The 20,355-nt window shown below is 43.9% G+C and overlaps 1 protein-coding gene across 1 annotated transcript; it reads right to left on the bottom strand.

Annotated features, from left to right (window-relative positions):
- Positions 1–1,260: 1,260 nt before the first annotated feature.
- Positions 1,261–20,114, bottom strand: LOC128722209 (phosphatidylinositol transfer protein alpha isoform). Its single transcript, XM_053816064.1, has 9 exons — positions 20,068–20,114; positions 18,643–18,893; positions 11,152–11,182; positions 6,300–6,411; positions 6,050–6,201; positions 3,934–4,011; positions 2,986–3,095; positions 2,731–2,910; positions 1,261–2,655 (listed from the first exon to the last, which is right to left on the bottom strand). The coding sequence occupies exons 2-9, from the start codon at positions 18,657–18,659 to the stop codon at positions 2,517–2,519; spliced, it is 819 nt and encodes a 272-aa protein (XP_053672039.1). The 5' UTR covers positions 18,660–18,893; positions 20,068–20,114; the 3' UTR covers positions 1,261–2,516.
- Between the last annotated feature and the right edge of the window lie 241 nt (positions 20,115–20,355).

Raw genomic sequence — 20,355 nt, forward strand, 5'->3', positions numbered from 1 at the left:
GGACGGCTTCGGTGATGAAGTACCAGTAGATGAACGCTGAATAGAACACACAAAATTAGAAATGCACCACACTGCGTGGCATGGTCGAAAAAAATTGCATACCAGTCGACATGAGTTCGGTTGACTGGGCCTTGGAATCCTGACAGGGAAAACTCTATTGCACGTGTCTTGCTACTAAAGCGCGTCCTGAAGTATTAAGAAAAAACTTTTCGTACAAAATAACGTACACACACGATTTGCTCATAGAGTAGTTGCTGAACGCTTGTCTAAATACGACGCCTTGTCCCGCACGTGCGACTCTGCAATTCTGCTTGCTACAACTAGGCGTCTCCATGAGTTGATCCGTCCGCTTGTAAATATTGTCTTTTACTTTCTGCTCTGTTGCTACGGGATTTTCTTCAAGGGTAAATAGTCGCTCAACTGCTGGGACATGCTATTAATACGGGTACTTTTTCTCGTTCGTACCGCATTTCATATTTTGTGCGTGGGCCTCACAGCGTGCGCCGCATCCTAAGATGGTAACGTATTTATGCTGACGACTCAGCAGCGATGGGGCACAAACCTACGGTGCTGTTCAGTGTTTCTATCGCTCCCTATTGGATGACATGTGGTATTAATTTTCCTGGTGCTCAGCAACACACTTTGTATTATTAATTGCTTTTGAAATGGTACAGCCCTCCAATTGAGAATTTTACTCGGTTGCTAGGCAACGTTCTTTTCCATTTCGCTTTTGCAAACGATACAGATAATGAATGATGATAATCATGGGGAAATATATAACATTAACGTAGGAAAAGCTGCAAACTTATCAACAAAAATGTATTTCTAATTAAATTACTAAATGTATACATAAACAGAAAAAATGGATAAACAAAACAAACTTACCTTACAACTTCCTCATTCAACAATACAAAAACGAGTGTTTCAAAACATCATCATTTTGGGTGGAGATGTTTCGCTTTGAAAAAAAAAACATAATAAATAAACATTAATGACACAGAATGAAAAGAAATCAATTGCGTCCATAATAATCAGTACCGGTATGAATTATTCTATCGAAGGTATTTGAACTAATGCGATCGTGTTAAAAAAAATCCATTTCAGATTAGGTGGAACGGTCATACTGCTGCCAAAACTGGAATCTGATTTTACAGAGGCAATATCTTCGGCCTTTCAAATGGACCTTCTTCGATTACTTGTGCTCAGTTAATGTGCTCAAGCGTTGCTTTCTCGTATGTGCAGTAATTTTATCGTCAAGAGAAACTTTTTGTCCGATCGAGAAGTTGTGATATTCGTTCCGTTTCGTACTGTGGCCCTACTGAGCACTCGCTAAGAATAATTTCAAGTGGTGTTTTATTGAACTCCTTGCTTTATCTTTCTCGCTCGCTGGCTTGCTGTCGACTTTGCGTTCCTCCTGTTCACTACTACATGTCCCATGGCATTTTCATTGTGGTCACTAACGTAGTTTGCAAGTGGGAAAATAGATTATGCAAGAGGCCTTGGCTAGCCAGGTGCCCTTCGGGGTAGGTTCATAACATGCGTGTCCTATTTGCTATTCGTTATCACTAGAGCAGGCCATAGAAGAAGGTAGTTTGTCAAAGTCTGCGTTTTCCCGAACGTCCTTCTATCGAGTGAAACTTGTGTTGAGTGTTTTATATGAACCGCAGCAGACTTCGCGCTTGGTCTATGTCATATATTCTAACTGTTGATTCAGCACACTGATTTCCGGCCCCTCGCGCACTGCCATGATGTGGTGCTAGATAGCTTTGGCTGCTGCCTGAACGGTTCCTGCCACCTTTCTACGCGAACGAGAACCAATACTCAAACATCACATGTTCTACACTTTGTTGCGTCCGTTTCCGGGCACTGCTGCTATTTGCTGCGGTGAATTCGTCTGTTACAATACTATGTTATCGTTAAGTTGCTTTTGCGAATGTTATCCTTGCGGTATGTGCTCAGCTGCTGCACCATTTGCGTGAATTTAAGGTATTTGATACTTGGTTTGCTTACTTGCGTATTCTATTACATTTTGTCTCGCACTGTCCTGACTGGCTCTTGTCTGGCATTCCTACTACACTCACTATCCCCTCCCTAGTTCCTTACCGCTACCATAGCTTTGTCCCCTTTATCTTTTTATTAATTTGCATTTTACACCACCATTATTTCTTCTCTCTCTCTCTCGCGCATTCCAGCTGTCCCACAGTGAGGTGTCCTGCTAGTGCTGTTTTTTTGTTGTCGCTCGAGAGAGCAAGAAAAAAAATCAAAACAAAACATACGAGGGAAAAAACAATGGAAAAAAGATAAAAAAATAAACACATTTTCCGTTTTTCGTCTTGCGGATCGAAGAAACCCTATCCACAGACCGAAACGGCCACAGGTGGACGTGGGTTGAGCCAGCTGATCGAGGGACAAAATGGCGAAAAATCTCTCCATCCTGCCGCCCGAACGACCCCCCTCTCCTGCGCTGGTAGTTGCACACAGCACTCAGCGGACGATGTGGAGCTGACCGGAGCGGTCTAATCGCTTTCAGCGCGCATTCCACGCACCTCGCCGACATGACGCTGTTTGTCCAGCTCTTCTTTGGTTTTGTCCTCCAACTCACGGATGTCCTGCATGGTCAACCCGTGCCAGCTGTCCATCCAGCAGAACACTTGTCTAAAAGAAAGTAGAAAATGGGGACATTAGCTTTCTTTGGGTTTGGGAATTGCTGTTGTTGGATCGGCTCCCTACCGGTGGAATATGGTGAACAGCCTCCGTTCTGACTTCTGGATGAAGTTCTCTATTCTGGACTGTAGCCCAAACCACTTGAACTCGCACGTCACCAGCTTGTAGCAGGTCATGACCGGTGATACCTTCTTCTTCCAGTCAGGGCCAACCAGCGGACCTCGACCAGTCTTCTTCGACTTGAACCTATGGCAAGAGAACGCCAGACATTAGTGGAAGCTATCAAACTTGCTAGGGACATTGCTAGGACTATTGGCTTACTTCGTGGGATCCTCTGTCTCTTTGTAATCCGTCTGTGTGACGGGATCATTCGCGATGTCAATATGGACTACGTCGCGTTGCTTTAGCTTCTCCGGGGTCAGCTCATGGGCCTGACGGATCGAATTAGTTCCGAAATAGGTGTTAGCATCACGCGGAGCGGAAGGATACAGCACGCATTGAAGAAAGCACGGAGAAAAAATACAATCGATATTTGGGGTTGCGGTAGCAGGTCCCACGAGAAGGCAGAGGGAAGAAAAAAACACAAAGTTAGTTTCAAACAATGACTGCAGCTGCAAACAAAAGCCTTTTTTGCACTGTTTGTGCTGATTTTAGAACTATCACTTTATGGGAGTAAAGAAATATTGCAATTCCTTTTTTGGTTCCCTTTATAAAACCAATTCATGTGGTATAAGAACCATCATCTAGAGCACATAAAAACAAACGTAATAAAGAGGTCGGCAGTTTTTTTTGCAACTTCTAATAACTTTTAATTTTAACAGCTGCTTTAAAGCAGCATAAGGTGATAAAGACAAGTAAATGGATCATTTTTATTGTTCACTTTATATGACGTAATTTAGGAAAAAGCCACCTCACTACATTATATGTTATACATCGTCACACGTTGTGATGATTACGCAGCTTAAAAAGGTTATTTCACACAAGAAAAATGTTTTTTTCTACATGCCGTCAACAGACATGCTTATAGCTTATGTTTAAAATGCTGCCAAGTGTTTTCGTTAGTTTTACTTGTCAACTCATGCAGCTAGTTTTACTGTTTAATTTTTTGTGTGTAACATTATCTGTACGTTTCATACAACTTATTGCCTTAAGCAATCTCGTGTGGAAATGGAAGTGGATGGGCGCTTAAGCATTTGAGTGATCCCTGTGGTGCTTTCGTCGATTAAAACGTTTGTTTTCGCGTCAAGACGTAATGCAGACAACACTCACATTAGGCTGATCGCCGGCGTCGCCGACGTGTAATGATTCGATACAGATGATGAAATTATCCTTCATGTAGCCAGGATTCTGAAGCCGTAACACCGGTGCCAGTCCCGACCAGGGTGTAGTGGTGTAGATGTTGATGGTGAGAAGCCATAATGCCAGCGGTGATGGGGTAGCGGTTGGAGGTTTGAATCGCGTGGGATGTTGTGAAGGACATCAAATCGCACGCAGGAATTCGGCGTGGGAGACAACCAGGATTCAAAAGGTATCGGCAGATGGTGGTGGCAAAGTAGTGGCGGGATTGGTAAAAGCGTATCCGACATGAGATGATAAGGGTGTTTGTGTATTGTTGTTTTTGTTTGTGGGTGGTTGCGTTGGCGTAAGGTGAAAGGTCGGTTTCCGACCAGTTCCATCGTGGTGGTGGTAGCAACGTACGTAGTTTTGAAGGTTTCGATTTGACCACCAAAAATCCGTAATTCAGTTGTGAAGGCGTGTGGGATTTGCAGATAATGATGGTGGTGGCAACAGGATATATTACATTTTCCCAACAACGAGAACGGCACGTTGGACACATATCGTGGCGAAGACATGCACAAAGGAGAATCATTTACGGAATAGGAAAAACATCCAACAGGTCACGGTGACATTTCACAGTGGCAAAGGGAGGGAATGAATTTACAGAGTTATGTGCCACCGGTGCAGAAAGCCGTTGAGAATAGCCCCACAGCAATGAGACCAATGGGTTGGTTTCGAGCATTTACATCAGCACATTTGCCATCAATGCCGTTTATTTGTTCGTTGTGAGTTCAATAATTGCCACATGCCAGCAGAAGACGATCCAGATCGCGAGAGCAGCATGTAAGGATATGAAAAGCAATTGCAAAACAAACACAAGGGAACAAAACACGCAACGTTATTTAACGCCGCAGGTGCATAACAAAAAAAATAAACAGAGGATACAAAATAAATACACAAAAAAAAGAAAATCAACGAACGAAAAACAATCATACAAAACAGAAATGCGGAAGGAACGGAAGTGTCAATTGAAAACGTGCAAAAAAAGCGAATTAAAAAACAGAAGAAAAAAACAGAAACAAAAACATAGATTAGTTAACACCTGGTCCTTTTTCCGTTTCACTTACATTCTCGAGATCGTCGTCACCATCGATACTGTACGTCTCGATCGTGATGGTCATCTTTTCCTTCATCCAATTGGGATTCTAAGTGGGAGTGGGGGTAGTGTTACGGGTTGAAATCGATAGTCATTTGATTGGTTTATCTGTTCACACGATACTGATCGCTTTTTTTGAAGCTCAAAATTATGTCCCATCGGTCGGTAGTGACACCGACACGGCGACCCACCCAACGGGCCGGAACGATTTTCACGTATCAGAAACAGATCATGCGAAATAGAAAAAATTAGAAAGGCGAGGTGGACAATTTAGGTGTCCATAATATGAGGGGATTTTCAATTCCCTATACTCTACGCACACATCATTCCAACGATACGTGGGAAGTTTAGGAGATAACAAAAATAGATAACAAAAATTTTAAAGCAGTTCGTCCTTTCTTCTTGCTGTTGTTGGAAGACAGTCAAAGGAATCGAGTTCCTGAACAACAACGGCGATGACACAACACGACGATCGACAAGCTTCATCTTGGTGACGCTAGAGAGCGAAATCGAATCGAAACATATATTGGATCAATTTCCGGAACATTGGCCAAGGGCTTTAATACCATAAACAAATACTAAATTCTATCTGGGGAGCGTAGAAAGGATCGTTATTCGATTCAGTCGTTCGCCCTCAGAAGTCGATTAATAATGATCATTTATAACGCTAAGGGACATTGGCCCACGAACGTTCTGCCCCAGTTTACGCAACATGTTGAATGTAACGTGACAAAATAAAACGATATCAGATGAACTCTTCGGATTGTCGGAGCACAATGCCGGCATCCACATGCATATTTCGATCGATTCGCATTCGCTTTGCTTCTGCGGAAGGATACGATGCTGGGAACGAGGGTATAATTCCGTCTGATTCCAGTTGGATCGACGGAAAACGGAATGGCGTCTCGTTCTCGTGCTTCGTACACTTCCCCCTGCCGACGGTTAACTTACAGTGATGACTGTCCGGCAGTAAGGATATGCGTTCCAGGCTTCCTCATGAACCTCAAGTGATCCCTTCGGTGCCAGCAGCCGGATGAAAGCCGGAACCTTCGAGGCCAGATGATAGATTTTGTACGTGTACTGACCGGAGTTGTACTTTCCACCTGACGTGCGGCAAAGAGGGTGGGAAATACGTGAGAAAAACAACCAAACCCTTTATCAGAGGGGCGAACGAGATTTTCGAGGTCAATGTTTTACTTACCGAGCAGTGGGTAATTGTCGAATGGTTCATTTTTCAGCACCTCGATACCTTCGCCGCCACCGGTTTCGTTTTTGGATACCTCCGCCACGCAGTATAGCTGTGCTACTTGGTACTGTAAGGATGGGTAAATGTGCGGAAAAACAAAAATCAACATCCTTAACCAACTTCATCAATCATACCGCCTGGTATTGCCCTGCACTTTGCGCAAGCATTTTCTCTTATCGTATCTCTCTTCGAATGTACTTTTTGGTTTTACACAACCTTTGACCCACGGAAACGGGTCGGCGACGAAAGGCCATCATGAGGCCAACAGCATGATTTATGAACAATTATCAAATGAATTGTGCAATATCATCCTTCCCAAAGCAGGTTCCATTAAAACTCGATTTTAGCGAGAGTGGGCCAAAAAAGGGTTGCACCGGATCAACTCACAAAAAACACATTGACGCCAACGAGCCGAAGAGAAAGAAAAAACAACAAAAAAAGCCCTATCCACTCACACATCAGTAATCTCCGAGCTAAATGTAGCCTTCTTAAACGAGCGTTTATGTGCTCTTGTGGGAACAAGGACAAGCTTATGACGTGTGGGATGATGATGATGGGGGGGAGGGGGGATCAAACGGAGCCAGAGCACTGGATACAGTATCCATAAAACAAGGCCATAATCGGATCGTTTGTGTATGCCAGACGCTCTTAGGCGTACAACACGTTTTTATTTATTCGCAGACGATGGTTGCAAGATTTTTAAATGGTTCACTTTACTTGTAAGGAATCGAAACCCTCACTTTGGCAAGAGTCTGTGTTAGCTCGGTGTTTGCGGTCTTTTCGTCACACCTTTAAAATTAAGTGTACTTCACAGGACATCGTTGGGTACTACTTGTGGCATTTAAGGAGTAGAGATTTACAACTACATCTCTTGATGAGCTCATAAACGATATAACAATCTTCGGGAGTATATACTCAACGCAGGAGATTAAGAATCACCCTTTTACCTATCAGAGGCTTACTTTATAGAGCAAATTCTAGAAAATTGATGTACTTTAGCAAACAATATTGATGTACTTCAAAATTGTCAATAGAACGCCTTGCATCATACCTACCCACATTCAAGGGCTTATAACAAATAACGGATAATGGCAATTCGTCCTCTACATGGAAAGTTGAGGTTTGATTACTGATGGAGATATATTTTTCAAAGAAAGTTGGCATTATTTGTGGTAATGCCAATGGTCTTGGGGTGGTCTCTGTGGAACACAAATTCTAGGGAATATGCCATTTAAAACCATGCCAAAAATTTTAAAACATAAAAAAAAACATTATACAAAATCATTCGTTGAACCAGAACCAGTGGTAGATAGAAATGAGCACAGCTTTTCGAATGACATCAATCTTAGAAACTCTAAAAGCTTCTAAGCCCTGCATGAAAACCAGTTTTATTGATTCAAGCCAATGTCTCCTAAAGTATAAAAAACATATCTTGATATAGAAAGGCTAAAATAATTCTCATGTTACACGCCACTATGACACTAGGGATTAAAAATAGCAAAATAGTTCTCATCTATTATTAACTTTGCCCGGCAAAAAAAACTAATTATGCACTTCTCTAAATAATAACAAAGTTGAGATCGTTTACTCCTGAACGAACAGCATCGCTACTTCCGCCCTCATATACCAGCAGATGTGCCCATAAGTACCGAGTCGACACGACCAGGATGCAGATCGTTGGTGTTTGATTTTTACTGAAGCCTTTCCCTAATGACGTAATACAATGGAGACCACCCGGAGGATTGAACCTTCATTTCCACACTCTCATTTTGTTGTGACCTCCCCGAAACATCCCCTGCACCGAACCCAGCAGTGGATTAACAACACACTCTCTGCGCCACCGTGCTTCCGACAATTTTCGCGCCCGATTTTTCCAAGGGCACAAAAGAAATCTTCACCATCTAGACCAGGGACGTCAATTCCGTAGGAAGCGAGATATTTATAGACAACTCATGAAGAGCACATACACGGCCACAGACACACACGTGCGCTTTCCGGTTCCTTTTTCTTAATGGGGGGAAAAGCACAGTAGGAAGTGGACAGCAGGATGACTAGTTCCGGCTCCTTATCAAACCCCCAAGCGGCACGTCGGTCGATGGTATAGCGTCGCCATGAACGAGAGGCAAACACATTTGTGCGCTTAAACGTATGGCACTTGACGCATTTCAAAAACCTTTTGACTTACACGAAACCTCCCTAAAAGGGCTCTAGAGAGAAGAGAAGAGAAAATACAGCTCCATATCCAAATCTTTCCGCTTCCGGCCGGCGAAGAAAATCCGGTGTTTTATTGATTTGTTTTACTTCTTTGCTCTGCCTCCTCGGAGTAGACCTCTAACCTCTCGTAAGCCGCATGAGCGATTCCGGAAGCTTTCTTTTCACCACCATCGGTAAGGTAAATAAGCCCGACAAACCAGCGGTAAAAGGTGTTAAAACACATCACACCGAGTCGATGACAGCTTGCGACAGGAACGAAGCAGATCCTGGCTGCCAGGATCTTCATATCTCGGTTCCGACAATCTTACGCAACCGTGGTCACAAACGTCGGTCATACAAACACGGTTAATTCATTCTACCGAGCAAATCGTCAACATGCTTTGCAATGCGTGCGGACAGACCAGACTGAGCTAAAAAGGACGACACCGAGCTCACGAAGGTGTATTGGAGCCATTTCTCGGTCATGAGCGTGTGCGCGCGTGTTTTCTCCGGGCACATTGACATCTTTCCTTTCTGTTATCGTTTTCATTGCGTCGGTTTGTAAAGGGAGATTATCCTGGGAGATTCAGATTGCGTTCCCTGGGACTCCCACACTAGTAGTGGGGAGTCTCTTTTCCGCGTGTTCAATAATATCCTTCGCTGGATATCCTTCGTCTTCGTTGTGCGCTTGAGATCGGCTGTTTTTGTTTCTTATACGACTGGGTGGATGAAATATTGTTGCCAGGTCGTTTTATGATTCGCAAGATCTTTCATCCGATCCCTTCTGCGAGGGACGTTATTTTTGTAGCCCTCACCATCCACCCGCGCGCATCCGGAAGCCTCTCGTTTGCCCTTTCCCAAATGATTTTTCACCCCGGTCTTTGCAACACGGTACCGGCTGTACTGAATATTTAACCATCGGCAATGTTTTATGCTTCCATTTTCTTGCAGGTTTTCATCACCAGCGGGCAAAGAGAAAAAAAATCTCACCTCCACTGCGTTTCACGGAAAAAGGTTACACCAGTAGTTCGCCCAGGAGGCGTGCAAAATAGGCATCCTGTCGTCGAGGGGTTTCGGGCAATCTGATTTCCCTGCGCCTTGTGCAATGCTTCTCTTCCGGCGGCTAGCGGTGTGGATCAAGTTACATTGCGACGGTGGTCAAAACGGAAGCCACAAAGTAACTTTGTATAAGCGGACTTTCGGAGCTCTTTGCTAAAGTTGCACATGTGTCAGGGCGCTGAGCGATAGTGGTGGTCTGTAGAACGAAAATGAACGATATCTTGTGCTACATTTTCAAGGTAAAGCAAACACAATTAAATATCAACGCCAATGCAGACGAACAGGCAAATTTAGGGGTGTATTTGCAAACAATAACGACTGCTGCACACGTTTGTTACAGCAAACTCCGCCATCAGTTAAATTGCACTAAAATCAAATCGGTAGCAAAACAACAACCAGCAACGGCACACTGTGAGCTGTCACCGTGTGTGCGGCTGTCCTTGTGGTGGAGATAATTTTCAATTATCATCCCAGTAGCCAGCGAAAGCACGCGCTCGGGGCGAACAAGAACAAACGACAAAACCATCCACAGTCAACCGAAAGGGAAGCTGCTTTTCCTTCCCGAGTTTAACCGCCCTGGGCGGCCTTATGTGTGGAGCATGCATGCCGGCGAAACAGCGGGTGGCAGATGGTTTATTTCATTTGATTTCCTGCCACTGACCACTTCCGAAAGGAGGAGCCCAACACGCCCAACGGTGAAATGTGGCGTTGTGGAAAACATATTCTTTTCATCTCTTGCATTCTCTCGGTTGTGCTGTTGTTACAATTCCAACACCGGGGCTCACATGGATGAGGGAATTCGTGAAGAAACAGCCGTATTGCAAAAACCTACAGCATAGTAAGTGGGCGATCGCAGCCAGCGAAAAGGTTCTGTTTAGGAGTTTGCTTGTCGTTGATACGTTCTGTTGCAAAATGTCCACGTTGGCCCCGTTGGCGTTTCGTACCCCATGAAAGAGCCTTGGGTTTTTTATTTTAGATAACTTTTGCATCGTTAATGAATAAGTCAGTGCAAAAATTAAAATGAAATTAATCATTAACGTTCGGGGCAAACTTTCAGCACACTACCATGTGTTTACACGCTGCTTTTCAAACCCACCCACTAACGCTAGGCGCAGTATTTCGAGGAAAGGATCCCTCCGCAGGACGCTTCGAAGCAACCCACGCCCATGCGTGGGACGGGCGCATTTTCATCGCAACGGTTGCGTACGTGGGAGAAAATGAAAGATTAGATGTCTCCCATGTCTCCGCCACGTATGTCTCGTCGGCATTCCACCGATCGCATACGACGCGACGCAGTGGTTGAACGTTATATCGGGCAAGCGAAATCATTGTCATATCTTGGATAAGTCCATGTTTCAAAATATAGGCGGAAAAGAGACTGGGACTAGAGTCCAATGGGGAAAACGTGGCTTGGGAAAGTTTCGCCACCATGCGGTGCTGAAGGACGAAGAAGCTTGGCTCGCAGTTTGTTGAGAAAACTTCGCTTTGCTAGCCAGAAACTGGGGGCACAGAAGAAAAGCTTTCATGTAAATCATTAGCAATAAGTGAATCCTACCTCTTCGACCGTCAGTGGCAGCGTAACTCGGCTGAAATGAGATTGAGAAAAGAAACATGATTAGCAGATGCATGCAAGAAAAGCAAGGAATTGTTCGGATTTTTAGGATATATTTGAGTTTTAGCGAAGCAAGTGATGCACATGTGGTACAAAAAAACCAGCTATACGAGGCGGCTTTTACTCTGCTGAGTCGTGCCGATAAATAACATTGATTTTAGCGATAGCCCGCACACTGCTAGGTACTTTAACAGCCATAATACCAATCGATCCATATAGCTCGTAAAGATCATCTGCAACAGCACCAGCATGCATGCACCGACGGCATGAGAATGAGCTTTGAGCATCATAAAAATCTCCCATCTTCTCGACACATCGATTCAAATCTATCAATAGGAAGAAAAACCCCACCAATTACATAACGCCAATATAGATCGGTGTGTTTGTGCGTATCCGTCGGAGGGAGCACGCAAATGGAAATAGTATCCCTCCAGCGGCGTCGGAAAACAGGACGATTACGAGAGCAAGCGCAGCAGGAGAGAGCGAACGCGTGAGACGAGCGTGACATTTCGAAGCACGTGAGCGGGCTCCATCTCACTGCGCAAGATGTTCATATTCTCACGTAAACACATCGGGCAATCTCACATGGGTGAGCGTTGATGAGATGATGAACGCTTTTTTCATGAACGGACCGTGTTTGGCTCACTTCTCATGGACCGTGCTTGGCAGCAGTAGCTGTGGTATAAAAGTGGCTGGAAAACAATATGTCAATAAAAACAGAGGCAGCACGTGTTCCGGGCGGTTTCAAACAGCATACCGCGCGCGAAGAAGGCCGGACAGAGCTGTGCAGGGTGATGATAATGGAAAGGGTTGCACCATTTAGTGTCCTTGAATGAGAGGACACCAGGAGTGGGTGGATATCACGGGGGAGATATCCGAAGGAGAAGCGACGGGGTGATATCCGATGGATAAGCCATTATATACTTTAATATAATTAGCTAACCATTTATATCTCATTTTATACAGGACCATCTGCCTTTGTCCTTTGATAGCGAGCAAAATTAGTTCACATCACATGTTTTTTTGCATTTTACTGCACAACTTCTCTCGCGCTTATATTTACATCATTCCCACTGAATCAAGGATGTTGTTCCTTTTTTCAAAAAGAGTTTCCCAAGCTTAAACATGAAGTAGAATATTAATCCAACCTGTCTACAACGCAAGAGTATAGTGTCGCCCATAGGACGATGATTTCCTTCGATGCGCGACAACAGTGAATTGTGATTATCGCTTTCCGCAATGGAATTTGTTATTCCCGGTGGTTTGTCTGCGTGTGTACGTGAGTGTGCATTTTTGCCCCAGTACAATCGACAAACGTAAAAACCGAAAGTCATTCAAATTCGACGAGCCCCACGTAAAGCCTTAAAAATGATAACATTCTTTGCTGCGGTTACACGACACGCCACTTAATGGTGACTCGGTGGTAAAGAAACCTACCCCACGTGGGGACAAGCTGCAATCGATAGTAGAAACCCTAAGGTTTGAATGTGCGTTTTTTTTTCTTCTTCAATTTATTGCTAATGTGTTTATGACTCTCGGTGTCGCTTATCGCAACGCCTTATCCGGTTATCCCTTAGGAGTCTACATTGCATAACCACTGGATGACTGAGTACACTTTACGCCAAAAAAGTAAAATGGCACTCGTTGTCGAGCACATTTTGTCAACCAAGTACCACGTGGCAACAGTGCACCCAAAAGGGGAAGCTAATAACGCGAGTAAAAATATTCAAAAACAATTACATCGAACTGCACAATCATGCACATTCAAGCTTAGGCCTTCAGCACTGCACATCTGCTGCTCGCGTATCAGATTTTCATTTGAATGCAAAAAAAAGCTAATCGATCCGAACGCTCACAAATAGCGCATGGGAGCGGCAGAATCTTTCAAGTAGTAATTGACCCATTGTGTCGGCGGTCAGTTTTTCCTACGCATTCGAGTCGAGCTTTTCCCAGGCGTGCTACAAAAATGCGGAAAGGTTTAGAACAGCGACAGATCGATTGAATCGAAGCGAAAAACCATTTCCTTTCTCGCCAACCGCAGCACAGCACACACGAATCGGGAGGTTGAACCAAAAAAACATAAGCTCGTTGTATGGATTTTTTGTCTTTATTTTTAGCTCATAGCAGCGACATTGAAGGAGGGAGGAAAGAAAGAAAAAAAGCCCCCAAAAAACCAACGTAATAAGGTGGCGCTCATGGAACATGTGCGCGCCTGTTTTGCTCGGGACACGTAAACTCGGTATGATCGAGAGAACGAATAAAAAATCCCACTGACTGGTTGTGGGCCACCGTCAACACGTCATACGCGCGGAGACATGTTAATGGTAAGCAAAAGTCGGACACACAAACGGCGATACCGTACAAATGTACACAATTATATACGATCACCATTCCCTCCTGCCGGTTTCATGGTGAAGACTTTGCACTCGAACGCCGTCGAAACGTTCGCGAATTATTACATTGGCCGGTTTGGCCCCGTGTGAGGTCGTGACGTGTGCTCGAGAACACACTACCTCACACACACGCACTACCGAAAGGCTTGATTATTGCTGATTTTTTTTCTTCTCCTTCGACCACCACCATCGACTCAGGGAGAGATTTGTTCACTAGCTTTTAGTGAAGTGCCATATAAAACGTGGAGTTTTCCAAACTTCTCAGTGTGGTGGCTGGCTCACAAGACAGACGTCGTATGGAGAAGGTCGATGCATCTTATTACAGTAGCTTTTTCGTTGGTCCACACAGTGCTGGCCAAGGTGGCCTCCATACAACGGCGCGTGGAGCAGTCACACAATTCGCGAATAGGCTCACAAAACGCGGTTGTGGTTCAACATTGAACAAAGGAATCGGCCTATGACACACACTCCCGTGGGAGTCCCAGCCGATAATCGCATAGAGAAAGGCGGTTCGATTCCTGATATCACACGCGTCGGGTCTGAACAAATTATTTACGATGAGTATATGATGCATGTGTGAAATAGGAAAGCAAAATGGGGGACAGCAAAAAGGGCTCCAAAACGACGCAACCCCGATTAACATCCAATCAATTACCGCTCTATCAACGGCGGGTTTGCATCGTCACCGGGTGTCCTTCACACGAAAAATGTTTTGATAAGCACAAGTAATAATTAGCCGTAAGCATGGTTGCACAGATTGTGAAAAATCATCATCCCCTAATGCTCCATGAGCTTTACTTCTGTACTCGAAGCAGTGGAATAATTAAAAGTGCACCGGTGGAGGTAGTACATTGAGCATGAGCACACGCATACACTTCACGGCGAATGTAAATAAGCGCACCAATTAACCTTCTCGTGGCAGCAGTCGACGGCACTCGATTAACTCATGCCTTGCCATCGGCCCATGAAGGTAGCAGATACCGCCGATTGAGAAGTGATACTATAACTATGCACACCACAGAAACCACGTGATAGTTTATCAACTGTTTGCTTGAATCCCCAACTACACACGCACATGGACGCGTAGTATAAGCATAACATTTATTACGCTAATAACCGGAAGTAACCTATGAGATTAAAAGCTGCTCATTACCTCTCTTGTAAGGAAACTAGACATTGACATTCGTGTGTAAAAATTATTACTTTTAAGGCTTTTTGAAATAGTTCACAACGGTTGGCTGGTCCAACATGCTTAACTAAACGAAATGGAAAGCACGGAACAGTAGGAAAAAGTTGTATAAGGCCTACAACCTTTAATGTTCCTAAAACCGCGATGATTTAAAGCAGAGGTCGGCAAAGTCCGGCTCGCTAGCTGATTTGACCCGGCCGGAGAGAAAATGTTTGTAGGCCTTATAAAGAACACAAAAACCAATTATAAAAATATCAGATTATTTTCTCTATCAATTCTAATTGCTGGTTGTACGCAATTAGAACCTCGGTACGACTACATAATTTCAAAGCAGAAATAAAAACCACATTTTGTTGAAATAAAAACCAGTCAAAGTGTTAATTTGTAGTTGCACTGTATTATTCATTCTGCCTCACATGTTTAAAGATTTGTTTCATATGGCCCACAGTTTCAAGCTAATTTTCACTGTCTGGCCCTTTTGGTAAAAACTGTGCCGACCCCTAATTTAAAGGATCCCAATGAAGACAGTTTAGATGCTCTTTCGTGGATATGCTTTTCAGCAGTTCGATAAAGCTCGAACTTCATCGCATGGCTCAAACAAAATTGTAGGAAAAACTGATCAAAACTCACAAAATTATCCGATTGAATCATTTGCTATTTGGGCTTTTTTCGGTGCCGCCTCGTGAGAGTGACAACGAAATCTTTTCCATAATCTAGGCGTATCGCGCCACCTGACCCGGTCGCATGGGCGCGTAAACACGCTTATCAGATTGAACGAGCGCGTCAAACCATAGGCTTAAACAGGAGTAAGTAAAACAAAACGTTGTGTGGCAAACCGAGTAGGCGTTGGAGAAACAAATCAAATCGATTATTTACCTTCGACAGGGTGCGGTGAGATTTACTTATGATTACGATGAGCACGAAGTTTAGCTGACTGTGGTGAGACTTGAATACATTTTTTTTTCATTTAAACCAAGCTCCTGGGAACATTCGCACAGATTCAACAGTCTCGCCTTGCAACTCATGCATACAAATAACTATGAGCCTCTACTGGTGCATGCCATTCAGGATTGATTTACGCTATCATAGGCTAGTTTGCAACATATGAGCTGGATAACCGTAGGGATCTGGAGCTCTCATCATTTCCCCTTCAACGAAACCAGAATACTAGCTCCTGACAGTTGAACAGTTGACGGTCGTATTTGGTACGTTAAAACGACATTCCCAAATTTTTCCAATCAACAGGTGCTTTTCAGCTGTTTGATAGCGCAGGAAATCTCTCCCAAAGAGGGTGAGGACATTTCGGTTTCTGCTAAAAAAAAACTTTTTTTATCCACACTTCGTTAAGGAGTTAATTGAAAAAGCTCTTCCATCCATCGATCACTTCCCATTTGCTCGTAAGGATATTCTCCCCCACATCACACCATAGAGCCGCTTCTTGGGCAATGATTAATCAGTAAATCCGGGCTTTGACTTATCAACCACGTCCACCGCCAGTTATGGCTGATAACGAGCAGGCTCTGGTAACTGCCATCACCATTGCAAAGCGGACATCTGTAACGCAGCCGCTATCGATATCTTATCAAACCAACATGGAACAACGGAATTTTTTAGCACCCAAAAAAAAAAACCGACCGGTGTGTAATCGTTTGCTATCGGGTTGACATGAATTTGAGCTTGAACGCCGAGAATCTACCAATTTCCCGGTGGAACGTTTTAGGAGGGCTATCAATCCTTACATGTATTTCCATCGCTACGTGGATGGTTAATTGTTATACCGTCAATTGAATGACTTTGAACATCGCAGTATCTACGGAGCATAGAAATATATTGCTATTTTTATTATTATTTATTTAGGAACGGCCAGGCCGTATTGAGATTTGTATTATTGTTTCAAGACTGAATTTTTCCTCCCATTCCGCATTTCCTCCCAACATCCACTGTGAGCCCTATCGCTTGCTGATACGGTTACAAATATTGTTATGAAACCAAATAAATAAATAAAAATCTAACTGAACGATATAACAATAGACAAGCAACATCCAAAAACCCCTTTAAAATAAACCTACTTTTAAATGAAAAATACAACAAATAAAAATTAAAATAAGAGGACGTAATTTGTATCATTCGAATGATGCAGAAAATTAAATTTAATTTTACAACGCTCTACTCATTCCTCGATCGGCGTGTTTTCAGCCAGAATTTACGAACAGTTTTGTGCCCCTGCCAAATGGAAATATTTTCCCCCACATCGTTTCACAGGATTGAGTTTGGAATGATTCTGATTGGTTTTGGCATCATTTTTGGCACGGAAAGCGGCGCAAACGAAAACGATCGGCCTCGAGGCGGATAACGCACAACCAGGGACGGGACGGGTACACCAACGGAAAATGAACATTGCGTTCGACAATTCGGTAATGATACAGCGATCAAACCGAAATTAAAAGCGTTTGCGAAAAGAATGGAGATGGGATTATTCGTTTCCATTATTCAAGCCTTTAATTAATGTCAATTATGCACGCAGCTTTCTCGACAAGGTCAACTTTGGGGGGCCTTTGAATACTATAACGGAAAACCTTATATACGCCCACACACCGATCGACCCAGACGATGAACTCCAGCCTACTCAATTATGATTTGATCGATTGACTAGTTCTCTCGACTCTCTGAAAGAAGAAGTCCAGGATCGTAGTTTTTAGGGGATACGTTTACTCAAATGTCCTGACTGGACGACACACATTCGCTGTAAAAGTGTGCGCCTGGATAAAGTAATGCTTTCCAATTCCCATGTCCCCAATGATCGTAGTTACTATTAAATGCTTTGGTTTTGAAACAATAGACAAAGTTTGCAACCCCTTTACTAATTGTACCGAAACAAAGAAGCTTTCATTAGCAATTTGAGACCGCGGGAATGCATAATTAATTACCAATCGACTAATCAACGGGACCACGTGGTAAAAAGACTCCATATCATATGGAAGGAGTACCCCTCTCCGGCTTATTGGCGTGAGAAGGGTCTTTTTTTCTTACGATCAATTAACGATCGTAGCAGTTGTGTTCGCTCGCCCGATACTGATCGATGGTGCTTGCTCGAGCGAACACATCAAAGAACGTATAAGGGAGTTTTCATCGCACAACGGAGGAGAAACTGCCATAAAAACCCAGCACTCCCAGTCGGTAGAGGCTTGGTAAGGTGTGTTTTATTATCACACTGATAAATGAGCATGAAGAGCATATGCTTAAAGAAAAAGATTATTTGCGGACTTGTGCTTATCTGTGCTGTGTAACAGAAACACTACCAAAACACCCGTACTCGCGTTTTCTGATGAACGCAAGTGAGAATAAGGAAACAGATTCACCACTGCATCTCACTGCCATGAGGTGTCAAAGGCCACAATCGCGCCTACCGCATCTCACGCCCGTTGGAGTGACTCACCACTCATTTCTAGCGGGAACTTTTTCACATGCTCGTATGTCACTCTTTCTCACGTTCGTTGACTTCTGCTCACTATGCCTTCTTCTACTCGAAGTTCTATCTGTTTCGTTTCCCCACTGCTCATTTCCACACAAACCAAGTGTCAAACTATTGGCGGCGAAAAATCAATTTTTAGCCAGCATTTTCCCACACATCGGAAACGGAGCGGCTGCCATGGAAACATTTTTAGCTAAGTCCATGGATTGTGGGTTGTATCGTAAAGAAAATTTTATCAGTCATCTACTCTAGCGACAGAACATTGCTCAGAGACCTCTACCAGTTCTCTATTCTCTTCTTCACCGTTCTCGCCTTCCCCACACTATCATTTTCCACACACAAAAAACAGCCCGCTAAGAAATGTGTTACAGCATACTTACAATTCTTTAATCAACATTTTGCACCTCGCTGGAAACGACCCCTAGCAAATGTTGCTTCTGCGGATGTTAGCTTTTGCTGCTTTCAGGGATATTTTATGTATACACTTAGTCAGAGGAACTGACTACTTTCCAAAAGAACACGCTTTCGTCGGATGACCACTTTTGTTAGGCTCCAAATAGAGCAGGTTATACGAAACTAGCACAATGCGATGCACGGGAAGCACTCGGATCGTGTTAAGCAACTGCTGACGCTATATATTTTGGAAAAGAATAATGTATCACACTAAGATGAATGGAAAGTAATAGAAAAAGACCCTAATGGTGACATCATAAACCTGTGCTTTCCTAACGGGTAGCTTTAAATAAATAAACACATTCGCTGAAACGGAACAAGATACCACAAATTCCCGCACGTTTCGATCTGCCACTCGCTGTTTAGAGATAGTGCTAATCTGCCAAAAACACAACCCCTTGTATGACGATGACTACATACGGATCCCGATTCTAAATCCTATCTTCGACGACGCATCCCACCCTATCGACTAACCCCTTCGACGATTTGATGCTTGTGCAACCAAGGCATCAAATCTTCCTACATCGTCACACGAAGTGTCATTTCTGGTCAAACAAGCACTTTTCTGCAGTGATTCATGGGTCCAGGAACGTTGGAGTTTTGTAATACTTTTGGCCACCGTTTGTTCATCTGTGGCCATGATTTAACGTCTCAAGGCTTCATCCGCCACCTTCTCTATCGTCTTTCTCTCGCGCGCGTACACACAATTTGCAAGGTAATGTCGTCTGCTGGCGTGCGTTGTTGTTGCGGGGACTGGTGCTGTCGTCAGCACAGCAGCGGCAAGTATACTTCGACACGTAAGCCTCGAGTGCTCTCGTTTTTACCCCCTGCTTGATATTGCACCATCACCGGAACAGCCACATGCCGATTGGCACACATCCGACATCCTGCTTTCCATTGGGGCCGTACGCCATGCCGCAACTTTTCATGGCACCACCGCCTGGTATTTCCACTTTCGATCGATGATTAACGCGAAGGAAACGCCTGGAGTTCGTGTTTCGGTGACTGCATGAGCAAGACCGCTTTTCAAAGAACCACTCGTCATAAGCCACCCTAACCTCTCGATTGATCTACCCGGCAGGTTGCATTTCTCCAGCAGTCCCTAGGCCACACACCAATTGCCCTTTCTTCTTCGTTTCTGATTCAAAGAGGAGAATCACGTTGAACTATGAACAGGTCCCTCACTGCAGCGGAAGACAGTTTCGGTGTACGTCAAAAGAAGCTAGTAGTATGTTGGGCAATCGCAGTGCGAATTTTCCATGGATTGCGTTGATACCGAGTGTCGCCAATCAACAGAGCACAATCACTCACACTGTCCCTTTTGCAACGGCAGAAAGCGGATAGATACGTACACCTTGTACCGCACAACTCGACGGAGCAAAATTAAATAGAATTTTCTATTCTTCTTAATTTCGCGAGGGAGATTAGATCCTCCTATGCCAAGATGACCGCACGAATCGCACTCGATGGATTCCTCTCTCCTTCTCACGCCTCACCAACGGTTTTCTCTCGCTCTCTTATTCGCATCTCTCTTTTGCTCCTTAACCTTTGCGGTCATATGGTTAATTCGATGTTTACCGTCAACTGTCATTGATCAATAGGCAAGGTGCTTATAAAAGACAGCGCAGTTTGGTATAACA

This window comes from Anopheles nili, chromosome 2 (genome assembly GCF_943737925.1).
Source record: "Anopheles nili chromosome 2, idAnoNiliSN_F5_01, whole genome shotgun sequence".
In the NCBI taxonomy this organism is placed as follows: domain Eukaryota; kingdom Metazoa; phylum Arthropoda; class Insecta; order Diptera; family Culicidae; genus Anopheles; species Anopheles nili.